Source organism: Scyliorhinus torazame, chromosome 25 (assembly GCF_047496885.1).
Source record: "Scyliorhinus torazame isolate Kashiwa2021f chromosome 25, sScyTor2.1, whole genome shotgun sequence".
NCBI lineage: Eukaryota > Metazoa > Chordata > Chondrichthyes > Carcharhiniformes > Scyliorhinidae > Scyliorhinus > Scyliorhinus torazame.
Window position 1 is genome coordinate 24,733,667 of NC_092731.1, and position 13,326 is coordinate 24,746,992.

Sequence of the window (13,326 nt, forward strand, 5' to 3'; positions counted from 1 at the left end):
CCCCCTTATAGCTCTATAAGTTACATTCTCGAAGAATTCCAGTAGATTTGTCAAGCATGATTTCGTAAATCCATGCAGCCTCCCGACCCTGCCACATTTTTCCAAGTGCTCAAATCTTTTATAATGGACAATAGAATTCTCTCTGGTGGCAAAGCTAAATTGCCCCTAGGTGGGATTGCATGGCTAGGGCAGGGGAGTGGGTTTGCATAGGGTGCTCTTTCAGAGGGTCGGCGCAGTCTCGGTGGGCCGAATGGCCTCCTTCTTCACTGTAGGGCTTCTATGAGTGAAGTGTTTCTCAAGGTCAGAGGTATTTTAAAACACCTTTCCTTGACGAAAGCCAGTTTGCTTTGTAAATCATGCCGGTGGGTGCTGGGGGACTGACAGGAGATGGAGGCCCACCATCGGGTTGGGGGTTAGAGGCATAGCTCGGAGGGCTAAGGTTACAGAATGGAGGGCTGGTCCATTTAGGGTTCCACTTTGGAGAGTAGATGGACATGGAGCATTGTGCAGCTGGGCTGGGGCTCGAGACGCTGATCTCCAAGCCCGCTATCCCGTACAGTCAGAGAATGGGTCCAGAAACTGGAGGAGCTCATTCAGCCAATGTCAGCACTCCATAAGAGCCGCAGGCGCTGCGTGAAAGTGACGATTGAATCAGACTCCACCACGTTCCCAAAGCAAGCCCATTCCCGATCCGAACCACTCTGCGTAGATTTCCCGTCGAAGCCAGGTGTGGCTCATTCACTGACCTTTTTTCTATTTGTCTCCCGGTTTCCTCTGCCTGTTCCACCAGCCACCTACTCGACAAACCCTCAGTTCAGGCTTACGCTGCTTGAACAGGACGATGACCCAGACGACGATCAGGTGTCCTGTACAATCGCCGTGGAACTCATCCAGAAGTACCGCCGGAAGAGAGATAAAAGCAAATATTATTTAATTGGCTTCCACATCTACGCAGTGAGTAACTCCAAAACCATCTGACACACACATGGGCTTAAATGACAAATTTAAACATCGGGAGCTGTGTGTATTAAACAGTGTGTACACAGGGAGATGTGTGTATTAAACAGTGTGTTACAGGGAGCTGTGTGTATTAAACACTGTGTTACTCAGCGAGCTGTGTGTATTAAACAGTGTGTTACACAGGGAGCTGTGTGTATTAAACAGTGTGTTAAACAGAGAGCTGTGTGTATTAAACAGTGTGTTACACAGTGAGCTGTGTGTATTAAACAGTGTGTTACACATCGAGTGTGTGTATTAAACAGTGTGTTGCAGGGAGCTGTGTGTATTAAACAGTGTGTTAAACAGAGAGCTGTGTGTATTAAACAGTGTGTTACACAGTGAGCTGTGTGTATTAAACAGTGTGTTACACATCGAGTGTGTGTATTAAACAGTGTGTTAAACAGCGAGCTGTGTGTATTAAACAGTGTGTCGCACAGGGAGTTGTGTGTATTAAACAGTGTGTTACACATTGAGTGTGTGTATTAAACAGTGTGTTAAACAGCGAGCTGTGTGTATTAAACAGTGTGTTACACAGCGAGCTGTGTGTATTAAACAGTGTGTTGCAGGGAGCTGTGTGTATTAAACAGTGTTACACTGCGAGCTGTGTATATTAAACAGTGTGTTACACAGGGAGCTGTGTGTATTAAACAGTGTGTTACACAGGGAGCTGTGTGTATTAAACAGTGTGTTACACAGCGAGCTGTGTGTATTAAACAGTGTGTTACACAGCGAGCTGTGTGTATTAAACAGTGTGTTACACAGGGAGCTGTGTGTATTAAACAGTGTGTTACAGGGAGCTGTGTGTATTAAACAGTGTGTTACACAGGGAGCTGTGTGTATTAAACAGTGTGTTACACAGCGAGCTGTGTGTATTAAACAGTGTGTTACACAGCGAGCTGTGTGTATTAAACAGTGTGTTACACAGCGAGCTGTGTGTATTAAACAGTGTGTTGCAGGGAGCTGTGTGTATTAAGCAGTGTGTTAAACAGCGAGCTGTGTGTATTAAACAGTGTGTTACACAGGGAGCTGTGTGTATTAAACAGTGTGTTACACAGGGAGCTGTGTGTATTAAACAGTGTGTTACACAGGGACCTGTGTGTATTAAACAGTGTGTTAAACAGCGAGCTGTGTGTATTAAACAGTGTGTTACACAGGGAGCTGTGTGTATTAAACAGTGATTTACACAAGGAGCTGTGTGTATTAAATAGTGTTAGACAGGGAGCTGTGTGTATTAAACAGTGTGTTACACAGGGAGCTGTGTGTATTAAACAGTGTGTTACACAGGGAGATGTGTGTATTAAACAGTGTGTACACAGGGAGCTGTGTGTATTAAACAGTGTGCTACACAGTGAGCTGTGTGTATTAAACAGTGTGTTACACAGGGAGCTGTGTGTATTAAACAGTGTGTTACACAGGGAGCTGTGTGTATTAAACAGTGTATTATACAGGATGCTGTGTGTATTTAACTGTGTTACACCGGGAGCTGTGTGTATTAAACAGTGTGCACAGGGAGCTGTGTGTATTAAACTGTGTTACACGGAGAGCTGTGTGTATTAAACTGTGTTCCACAGGGAGCTGTGTGTATTAAACAGTGTGTTACACAGGGAGCTGTGTGTATTAAACAGTGATTTACACAAGGAGCTGTGTGTATTAAATAGTGTGTTAGACAGGATGCTGTGTGTATTAAACAGTGTGTTACACAGGGAGCTGTGTGTATTAAACAGTGTGCTACACAGTTAGCTGTGTGTATTAAACAGTGTGTTACACAGGGAGCTGTGTGTATTAAACAGTGTGTTATACAGGGAGCTGTGTGTATTTAACTGTGTTACACCGGGAGCTGTGTGTATTAAACAGTGTGCACAGGGAGCTGTGTGTATTAAACTGTGTTACACGGAGAGCTGTGTGTATTAAACTGTGTTCCACAGGGAGCTGTGTGTATTAAACTGTGTGTTACACAGGGAGCTGTGTGTATTAGACAGTGTGTTACACAGTGAGTTGTGTGTATTAAACAGTGTGTTACACAGGGAGCTGTGTGTATTAAACAGTGTGTTACACAGGGAGCTGAGTGTATTAAACAGTGTGTTACACAGGGAGCTGTGTGTATTAAACAGTGTGTTACACAGGGAGCTGTGTGTATTAAACAGTGATTTACACAAGGAGCTTTGTGTATTAAATAGTGTGTTACACAGGGAGCTGAGTGTATTCAACAGTGTGTTACACAGGGAGCTGTGTGTATTAAACAGTGTGTTAACAGGGAGCTGTGTATATTAAACAGTGTGTTAACAGGGAGCTGTGTATATTAAACAGTGTGTTACACAGGGAGCTGTGTGTATTAAACAGTGTGTTACAGAAGGAATGTTGTATTAAATAGTGTGTTCCACAGGGAGCTGTGTGTATTAAACAGTGTGTTACAGACAGCTGTGTCTTAAACAGTGTGTTACAGACAGCTGTGTCTTAAACAGTGTGTTACACAGGAAGCTGTGTGTACTAAACATGGTGTTAACAGGGAGCTGTGTATATTAAATAGTGTGTTACACACAGCTGTGTATTAAACAGTGTGTTACACAGGAAGCTGTGTGTGTTAAACAGTGTGTTACACAGGGAGCTGTGTGTATTAAACAGTGTGTTAACAGGAAGCTGTGTGTATTAAACAGTGTGTTACACAGGGAGCTGTGTGCATTAAACAGTGTGTTACACAGGGAGCTGTGTGTATTAAACAGTGTGTTACACAGCGAGCTGTGTGTATTAAACAGTGAGTTGCAGGGAGCTGTGTGTATTAAGCAGTGTGTTAAACAGCGAGCTGTGTGTATTAAACAGTGTGTTACACAGGGAGCTGTGTGTATTATACAGTGTGTTACACAGGGAGCTGTGTGTATTAAACAGTGTGTTACACAGGGAGATGTGTGTATTAAACAGTGTGTACACAGGGAGCTGTGTGTATTAAACAGTGTGCTACACAGTGAGCTGTGTGTATTAAACAGTGTGTTGCACAGGGAGCTGTGTGTATTAAACAGTGTGTTATACAGGGAGCTGTGTGTATTAAACAGTGATTTACACAAGGAGCTTTGTGTATTAAATAGTGTGTTAGACAGGGAGCTGTGTGTATTAAACAGTGTGTTACACAGGGAGCTGTGTGTATTAAACAGTGTGTTACACAGGGAGATGTGTGTATTAAACAGTGTGTACACAGGGAGCTGTGTGTATTAAACAGTGTGCTACACAGTGAGCTGTGTGTATTAAACAGTGTGTTACACAGGGAGCTGTGTGTATTAAACAGTGTGTTATACAGGGAGCTGTGTGTATTTAACTGTGTTACACCGGGAGCTGTGTGTATTAAACAGTGTGCACAAGGAGTTGTGTGTATTAAACTGTGTTACACGGAGAGCTGTGTGTATTAAACTGTGTTCCACAGGGAGCTGTGTGTATTAAACTGTGTGTTACACAGTGAGTTGTGTGTATTAAACAGTGTGTTACACAGGGAGCTGTGTGTATTAAACAGTGTGTTACACAGGGAGCTGAGTGTATTAAACAGTGTGTTACACAGGGAGCTGTGTGTATTAAACAGTGTGTTACACAGGGAGCTGTGTGTATTAAACAGTGTGTTACACATCGAGTGTGTGTATTAAACAGTGTGTTACACAGGGAGCTGAGTGTATTAAACAGTGTGTTACACAGGGAGCTGTGTGTATTAAACAGTGTGTTAACAGGGAGCTGTGTATATTAAACAGTGTGTTAACAGGGAGCTGTGTATATTAAACAGTGTGTTACACAGGGAGCTGTGTGTATTAAACAGTGTGTTACACGGGGAGCTGTGTGTATTAGACAGTGTGTTACACAGTGAGTTGTGTGTATTAAACAGTGTGTTACACAGGGAGCTGTGTGTATTAAAGAATGTGTTACACAGGGAGCTGTGTGTATTAAAAAGTGTGTTACAGGCTTCCGGGTGCGGCGATGACCAGCTGAGTCGCACGTTTCGGCAGCTCCGGTGAAACGGACTTTTGGGCTCTTGATAGGAGCCCCAACGGCAATTTTGACGGCTAAAAACACTGTGCGGTAAACCAGAAGGGAATCCCCCCTGGATACGGATGAAAAAAGGAGGAGAAAGTGGCCGGATTGCAGTGGATCCTTTAGAACAGCGGCAAGGAAGGCAAGCAAAAACCAAGATGGCGTCGGAAGGTGGCAGTTTAACATGGTGCCCTGAACAACAAGAGTTCTTGAAATGCTGTGTGGAAGAGCTCAAAAAGGAAATGAAGAAAGAGCTGTTGGCCCCGATACTACAGGCGATCGAAGGGCTAAAGGAGGAACAAAATACCCAGGAGCGGGAGCTTCGGGTCGTGAAGGCAAAGGCAGCCGAGAATGAGGACGACATACAGGGCCTGGTGGTGAAGACGGAGACGCATGAGGCACATCAGAAACGATGTGTGGAAAGGTTGGAGGCACTGGAGAACAACGCAAGGAGGAACAACCTGAGGATTCTTGGTCTTCCTGAAGGTGCGGAGGGAGCGGACGTCGGGGCATATGTGAGCACGATGCTGCACTCGTTAATGGGAGCGGAGGCCCCGGCGGGTCCATTGGAGGTGGAGGGAGCATACCGAGTGATGGCGCGAGGACCGAGAGCAGGAGAAATTCCCAGAGCCATAGTGGTGAGATTCCTCCGTTTTAAGGATAGAGAAATGGTCCTTAGATGGGCAAAGAAAACTCGGAGCAGTAAATGGGAGAACGCGGTGATCCGCGTTTATCAAGACTGGAGTGCAGAGGTGGCGAGAAGGAGGGTGAGCTTTAATCGGGCCAAGGCGGTGCTTCATAAAAAGAAGATAAAATTTGGAATGCTGCAACCGGCAAGACTGTGGGTCACATAGCGAGGGAGGCACCACTACTTTGAGACGGCGGATGAAGCGTGGACTTTTATTGTGGAAGAAAAACTGGAATGAGCGGGTTATTAAAAAGAACGTTTGAACAAAGTGGTGGGGCGAATGTGGGGGGCGAAGAGGGGGGTTAAAAAGGGGGGAAAAGAGGAGTTTTATGTACGAATCCTGCGATGTGGTAACTTTTCTCTCTTCCACAGGTGGTGATGGGGGGAGGAGGGGAGGTGGAGGAGATGGGGCGTTGGCCATTGGGGGCGGGGCCAAGGGAGAAGCGCGGGCTTGGTTCCCGCGCTATGATAATCATGGCGGGAATAGAGAAGCAGGAAGGAGGGGGCGTCGCACGGTGCGAGCCGAGGTCACGGGGGGAAGCCGAGGTCGGCCAGAGTTTGCTGACTTCTGGGAGCAACATGGGGGGAGTAATTACGCTAGCGGGGATCTAGCGGGGGGCGTGGGAGGGGGGAATTACTGGGTTGCTGCTGCTGGGGAGAGGGGGGAGCTGGTATGGGAGGGGATGGGCGGGGGGGCACCGCCTGGGGGAGATACAGCTGCGTGGGAACCGGGTGAGGAGCTGGAAAAAGGGGATGGCTAATCGACAAAGGGGGGGGGGTAGGAAGCCCCCCAACCCGGCTGATCACGTGGAACGTGAGAGGGCTGAACGGGCCGATAAAGAGGGCACGGGTACTCGCACACCTTAAGAAACTTAAGGCAGATGTGGTTATGTTACAGGAAACGTACCTGAAACTGATAGACCAGGTTAGGCTACGCAAAGGATGGGTGGGGCAGGTGTTCAATTCGGGGCTAGATGCGAAAAACAGGGGGGTGGCTATATTAGTGGGGAAGCGGGTAATGTTCGAGGCAAAGACTATAGTGGCGGATAACGGGGGCAGATACGTGATGGTGAGTGGCAAACTACAGGGGGAGACGGTGGTTTTGGTAAACGTATATGCCCCGAACTGGGATGATGCCAATTTTATGAGGCGGATGCTAGGACGCATTCCGGATCTAGAGATGGGGGGAGATAATGGGGGGAGATTTTAATACGGTGTTGGAACCAGGGCTGGATAGGTCGAAGTCCAGGACTGGAAGGAGGCCGGCAGCAGCCAAGGTACTTGAATATTTTATGGAGCAGATGGGAGGTGTAGACCCGTGGAGATTGAGCAGACCTAGGAGTAAGGAGTTCTCGTTTTTCTCCTATGTCCATAAAGTCTACTCGCGAATAGACTTTTTTGTGCTGGGAAGGGCGTTGATCCCGAAGGTGAGGGGAACGGAGTATACGGCTATAGCCATTTCGGATCACGCTCCACACTGGGTAGACTTGGAGATAGGGGAGGAAACAGGAGGGCGCCCACCCTGGAGAATGGACATGGGACTAATGGCAGATGAGGGGGTGTGTCTAAGGGTGAGGGGGTGCATTGAAAAGTACTTGGAACTCAATGATAATGGGGAGGTCCAGGTGGGAGTGGGCTGGGAGGCGGTGGTTAGAGGGGAGCTGATATCAATAAGGACACATAAAGGGAAGCAGGAGAGTAAGGAACGGGAGCGGTTGCTGCAAGAACTTTTGAGGGTGGACAGACAATATGCGGAAGCACCGGAGGAGGGACTGTACAGGGAAAGGCAAAGGCTACATGTAGAATTTGACTTGCTGACTACGGGCACTGCAGAGGCACAATGGAGGAAGGCACAGGGTGTACAGTACGAATATGGGGAGAAGGCGAGCAGGTTGCTGGCACACCAATTGAGGAAAAGGGGAGCAGCGAGGGAAATAGGGGGAGTGAGGGATGAGGAAGGAGAGATGGAGCGGGGAGCGGAGAGAGTGAATGGAGTGTTCAAGACATTTTATAAAAAATTATGTGAAGCTCAACCCCCGGATGGGAGGGAGAGAATGATGGGCTTTTTGGATCGGCTGGAATTTCCCAAGGTGGAAGAGCAGGAAAGGGTGGGACTGGGAGCACAGATCGAGGTAGAAGAAGTGGTGAAAGGAATTAGGAGCATGCAGGCGGGAAAGGCCCCGGGACCGGATGGATTCCCAGTCGAATTCTATAGAAAATATGTGGACTTGCTCGCCCCGGTATTGACGAGGACCTTTAATGAGGCAAAGGAAAGGGGACAACTGCCCCCGACTATGTCTGAAGCAACGATATCGCTTCTCTTAAAGAAGGAAAAGGACCCGCTACAATGCGGGTCCTATAGACCTATTTCCCTCCTAAATGTAGATGCCAAGATCCTGGCCAAGGTAATGGCAATGAGAATAGAGGAATGTGTCCCGGGGGTGGTCCACGAGGACCAAACTGGGTTTGTGAAGGGGAGACAGCTGAACACGAATATACAGAGGCTGTTAGGGGTAATGATGATGGCCCCACCAGAGGGGGAAACGGAGATAGTAGTGGCGATGGATGCCGAGAAAGCATTTGATAGAGTGGAGTGGGATTATTTGTGGGAGGTGTTGAGGAGATTTGGTTTTGGAGAGGGGTATGTTAGATGGGTGCAGCTGTTGTATAGGGCCCCGATGGCGAGCGTGGTCATGAATGGACGGGGATCTGCATATTTTCGGCTCCATAGAGGGACAAGGCAGGGATGCCCTCTGTCCCCATTATTGTTTGCACTGGCGATTGAGCCCCTGGCGATAGCATTGAGGGGTTCCAAGAAGTGGAGGGGAGTACTTAGAGGAGGAGAAGAACACCGGGTATCTTTGTATGCGGACGATTTGCTACTATACGTGGCAGACCCGGCGGAGGGGATGCCAGAAATAATGGGGAGTTTGGGGATTTTTCAGGGTATAAATTGAACATGGGGAAAAGTGAGTTGTTTGTGGTGCATCCAGGGGAGCAGAGTAGAGAAATAGAGGACCTACCGTTGAGGAAGGTAACAAGGGACTTTCGTTACCTGGGGATCCAGATAGCCAAGAATTGGGGCACATTGCAGAGGTTAAATTTAACGCGGTTGGTGGAACAAATGGAGGAGGATTTCAAGAGATGGGATATGGTATCCCTGTCACTGGCAGGGAGGGTGCAGGCGGTTAAGATGGTGGTCCTCCCGAGATTCCTCTTTGTGTTTCAGTGCCTCCCGGTGGTGATCACGAAGGCTTTTTTTAAAAGGATTGAAAAGAGCATCATGGGTTTTGTGTGGGCCGGGAAGACCCCGAGAGTGAGGAAGGGATTCTTACAGCGTAGCAGGGATAGGGGGGGGCTGGCACTACCGAGCCTAAGTGGGTATTATTGGGCAGCTAATATTTCAATGGTGAGTAAGTGGATGGGAGAGGAGGAGGGAGTGGCGTGGAAGAGATTAGAGAGGGCGTCCTGTAGGGGGACTAGCCTACAGGCTATGGTGACAGCCCCATTGCCGTTCTCATCGAGGAACTACACCACTAGCCCGGTGGTGGTGGCTACACTGAAGATTTGGGGACAGTGGAGACGGCATAGGGGAAAGACTGGAGCCTTGGGGGGGTCCCCGATAAGAAACAACCATAGGTTTGCCCCGGGGGGAATGGATGGGGGATATGGAATGTGGCAAAGAGCAGGAATAACGCAACTGAAAGATCTGTTTGTGAATGGGAAGTTCGCGAGTCTGGGAGCGCTGACCGAGAAATATGGGTTGCCCCAAGGGAATGCATTCAGGTATATGCAACTGAGGGCTTTTGCGAGGCAACAGGTGAGGGAATTCCCGCAGCTCCCGACACAAGAGGTGCAGGACAGAGTGATCTCAAAGACATGGGTGGGGGATGGTAAGGTGTCAGATATATAGAGGGAAATGAGGGACGAAGGGGAGACTATGGTAGATGAACTAAAAGGGAAATAGGAAGAAGAGCTGGGGGAGGAGATCGAGGAGGGGCTGTGGGCAGATGCCCTAAGCAGGGTAAACTCGTCGTCCTCGTGTGCCGGGCTAAGCCTGATTCAGTTTAAGGTATTACACAGGGCGCATATGACTGGAGCACGGCTCAGTAAATTTTTTGGGGTGGAGGATAGGTGTGCGAGGTGCTCGAGAAGCCCAGCGAATCATACCCATATGTTTTGGTCATGCCCGGCACTACAGGGGTTTTGGATGGGGGTGACAAAGGTGCTTTCAAAAGTAGTGGGGGTCCGGGTCGAACCAAGCTGGGGGTTGGCTATATTTGGGGTTGCACAAGAGCCGGGAGTGCAGGGGGCGAGAGAGGCCGATGTTTTGGCTTTTGCGTCCCGAGTAGCCCGGCGCAGGATATTGTTAATGTGGAAAGAAGCCAAGCCCCCGGGGGTGGAGACCTGGATAAATGACATGGCAGGGTTTATAAAGCTAGAGCGGATTAAGTTCGTTCTAAGGGGGTCGGCTCAAGGGTTCACCAGGCGGTGGCAACCGTTCGTCGAATACCTCGTAGAAAAATAGATGGAATGGAAAAAAGAAGGCAGCAGCAGCAGCCCAGGATCGGGGGGGGGGGGGGGGGGGGTGGAGGAGGAACCAGAAGGACTCTCAGGGTTGTTAATATATACTGTATAATATGTATAGGTCGTTGCGACAGATAATTATATATTGGACTGTTAAATTATATTTTTGGAGAGTGTTACTTGTGATAAGGCAGTTGCCAATTAGGGTTAGTTTTCATTTTTGTTATTTATTATTTATTCATTTTTTGTTTATAAAATAGGTCATTGTTATTTGTGTTGTTATAATATTGTGTAAAGGATGCACAATGTACTGTGTTGGTTGAACAAAAAATTTTCAATAAAATATTTATTTTTTAAAAAAGTATGTTACACAAGGAAATGTGATACAGGGAGATGTGTGTATTAAACGGTGTGTTGCACAGCGAGCTGTGTATACTAAACAGTGTGTTACACAGGGAGATGTGTATATTCAACAGTGTGTTACACAGGGTGCTGTGTGTATTAACAGTGTGTTACACAGGGAGCTGTGTGTATTAAACAGTGTGTTACACAGGGAGCTGTGTGTATTAAACAGTGTGTTACACAGGGACTTGTGTGTATTAAACAGTGTGTTACACAGGGAGCTGTGTGTATTAAACAGTGTGTTACACAGGGAGCTGTGTGTATTAAACAGTGTGTTACACAGTGAGTTGTGTGTATTAAACAGTCAATTACACAGTGATTTGTGTGTATTAGACAGTGTGTTACACAGTGAGTTGTGTGTATTAAACTTTTGTTACTCAGGGAGCTGTGTGTATTAAACAGTGTGTTACACAGGGAGATGTGTGTATTAAAAAGTGTGTTACACAAGGAAATGTGTGTATTAAACAGTGTGTTACACACAGAGCTGTGTGTGTTAAACAGTGTGTTACAGGGAGCTGTGTGTATTAAACAGTGTGTTCCACACAGAGGTGTGAGTATTAAACAGTGTGACACACAGGGAGCTCTGTGTATTAAACAGTGTGTTAACAGGAAGCTGTGTGTATTAAACAGTGTGTCGCACAGGGAGTTGTGTGTTTTAAACAGTGTGTTACATAGGGAGCTGTGTGTATTAAACAGTGTGTTGCACAGGGAGCTGTGTGTATTAAACAGTGTGTTACACACAGAGCTGCGTGTATTAAATAGTGTTTTACACAGGAAGATGTGTGTCTTAAACAGTGCGTTACACAGGGAGCTGTGTATTAAAGAATGTGTTACACAGGGAGCTGTGTGTATTAAACAGTGTGTTACACAGGGAGCTGTGTGTATTAAACAGTGTGTTACACAGTGAGTTGTGTGTATTAAACAGTGTGTTACACAGGGAGATGTGTGTATTAAAAAGTGTGTTACACAAGGAAATGTGTGTATTAAACAGTGTGTTACACACAGAGCTGTGTGTGTTAAACAGTGTGTTACAGGGAGCTGTGTGTATTAAACAGTGTGTTCCACACAGAGGTGTGAGTATTAAACAGTGTGACACACAGGGAGCTCTGTGTATTAAACAGTGTGTTAACAGGAAGCTGTGTGTATTAAACAGTGTGTCGCACAGGGAGTTGTGTGTTTTAAACAGTGTGTTACATAGGGAGCTGTGTGTATTAAACAGTGTGTTGCACAGGGAGCTGTGTGTATTAAACAGTGTGTTACACACAGAGCTGCGTGTATTAAATAGTGTTTTACACAGGAAGATGTGTGTCTTAAACAGTGCGTTACACAGGGAGCTGTGTATTAAAGAATGTGTTACACAGGGAGCTGTGTGTATTAAACAGTGTGTTACACAGGGAGCTGTGTGTATTAAACAGTGTGTTACACAGTGAGTTGTGTGTATTAAACAGTGTGTTACACAGGGAGCTGTGTGTATTAAACAGTGTGTTACACAGGGAGCTGTGTGTATTAAACAGTGTGTTACACAGGGAGCTGTGTGTATTAAACTGTGTTACACAGGGAGCTGTGTGTATTAAACAGTGTGTTACACAGGGAGCTGTGTGTATTAAACAGTGTGTTACACAGGGAGCTGTGTATTAAAGAATGTGTTACACAGGGAGCTGTGTGTATTAAACAGTGTGTTACACAGGGAGCTGTGTGTATTAAACAGTGTGTTACACAGTGAGTTGTGTGTATTAAACAGTGTGTTACACAGGGAGCTGTGTGTATTAAACAGTGTGTTACACAGGGAGCTGTGTGTATTAAACAGTGTGTTACACAGGGAGCTGTGTGTATTAAACAGTGTGTTACACAGGGAGCTGTGTGTATTAAACAGTGTGTTACACAGGGAGCTGTGTGTATTAAACAGTGTGTTACACAGGGAGCTGTGTGTATTAAACAGTGTGTTACACAGGGAGCTGTGTGTATTAAACAGTGTTTTACACAGGAAGATGTGTGTCTTAAACAGTGCGTTACACAGGGAGCTGTGTATTAAAGAATGTGTTACACAGGGACCTGTGTGTATTAAACAGTGTTACACAGGGAGCTGTGTGTATTAAACAGTGTGTTACACAGGGAGCTGTGTGTAGGAAACAGTGTGTTACACAGGGAGCTGTGTGTATTAAACAGTGTGTTACACAGGGAGCTGTGTGTATGATTCACAGACCAACCTTTATCTAACTGACTGGAGGGAACAGACTTGAGGGGCTGGATGGCTCCTTCCTGTTCCCATGTTCTGAATAGTGCGTTACGTGGATGGGGTTTGTGTGTGTTATCAGGGCACTAACGTCTCTGTCTTTCTCTTACAGGTCCCTGAGAAGGTATGTAGCTGTCCCGATACAGCCTTGAACATAGAATGGTTGCAGCACACAAGGAGACCATTCCGCCCTTCACGTCAGCTGCCGGCTGTGTGCAAGCGTCGTAGAGTTTTCCTGCACAAAATGAGGCCCTTTGGCCCATTGTATCAGTGCCGGCCATGAGCACCTATCTATTCTACTCCCATGTTCAGAGCACTTTGTCAATAGGCTTGTAGCCCTTTTGTAAACCATTCACCTACATTTAATTCTCACTTGTGGTTTATCTGCCATTCACTTAAAATCTGCGTCCTCACTCCTTCCGCCAATGGGAATAGTTTCTTTCCATCTCTGCTGTCTAGACTCCCCTGTCCA

General features: G+C 46.8%; 1 protein-coding gene across 1 annotated transcript in view; it reads left to right on the forward strand.

The window, feature by feature from the left end:
* The window catches only part of LOC140402429 (calpain-2 catalytic subunit-like), a 276,110-nt gene that overhangs the window by 88,592 nt on the left and 174,192 nt on the right, over positions 1-13,326 (forward strand). Inside the window, exons 10-11 of the mRNA XM_072490200.1 lie at positions 791-954; positions 12,967-12,978. Of these exons, the coding sequence (XP_072346301.1) occupies positions 791-954; positions 12,967-12,978 (176 nt within the window). The remainder of the gene's footprint in view (positions 1-790; positions 955-12,966; positions 12,979-13,326) is intronic.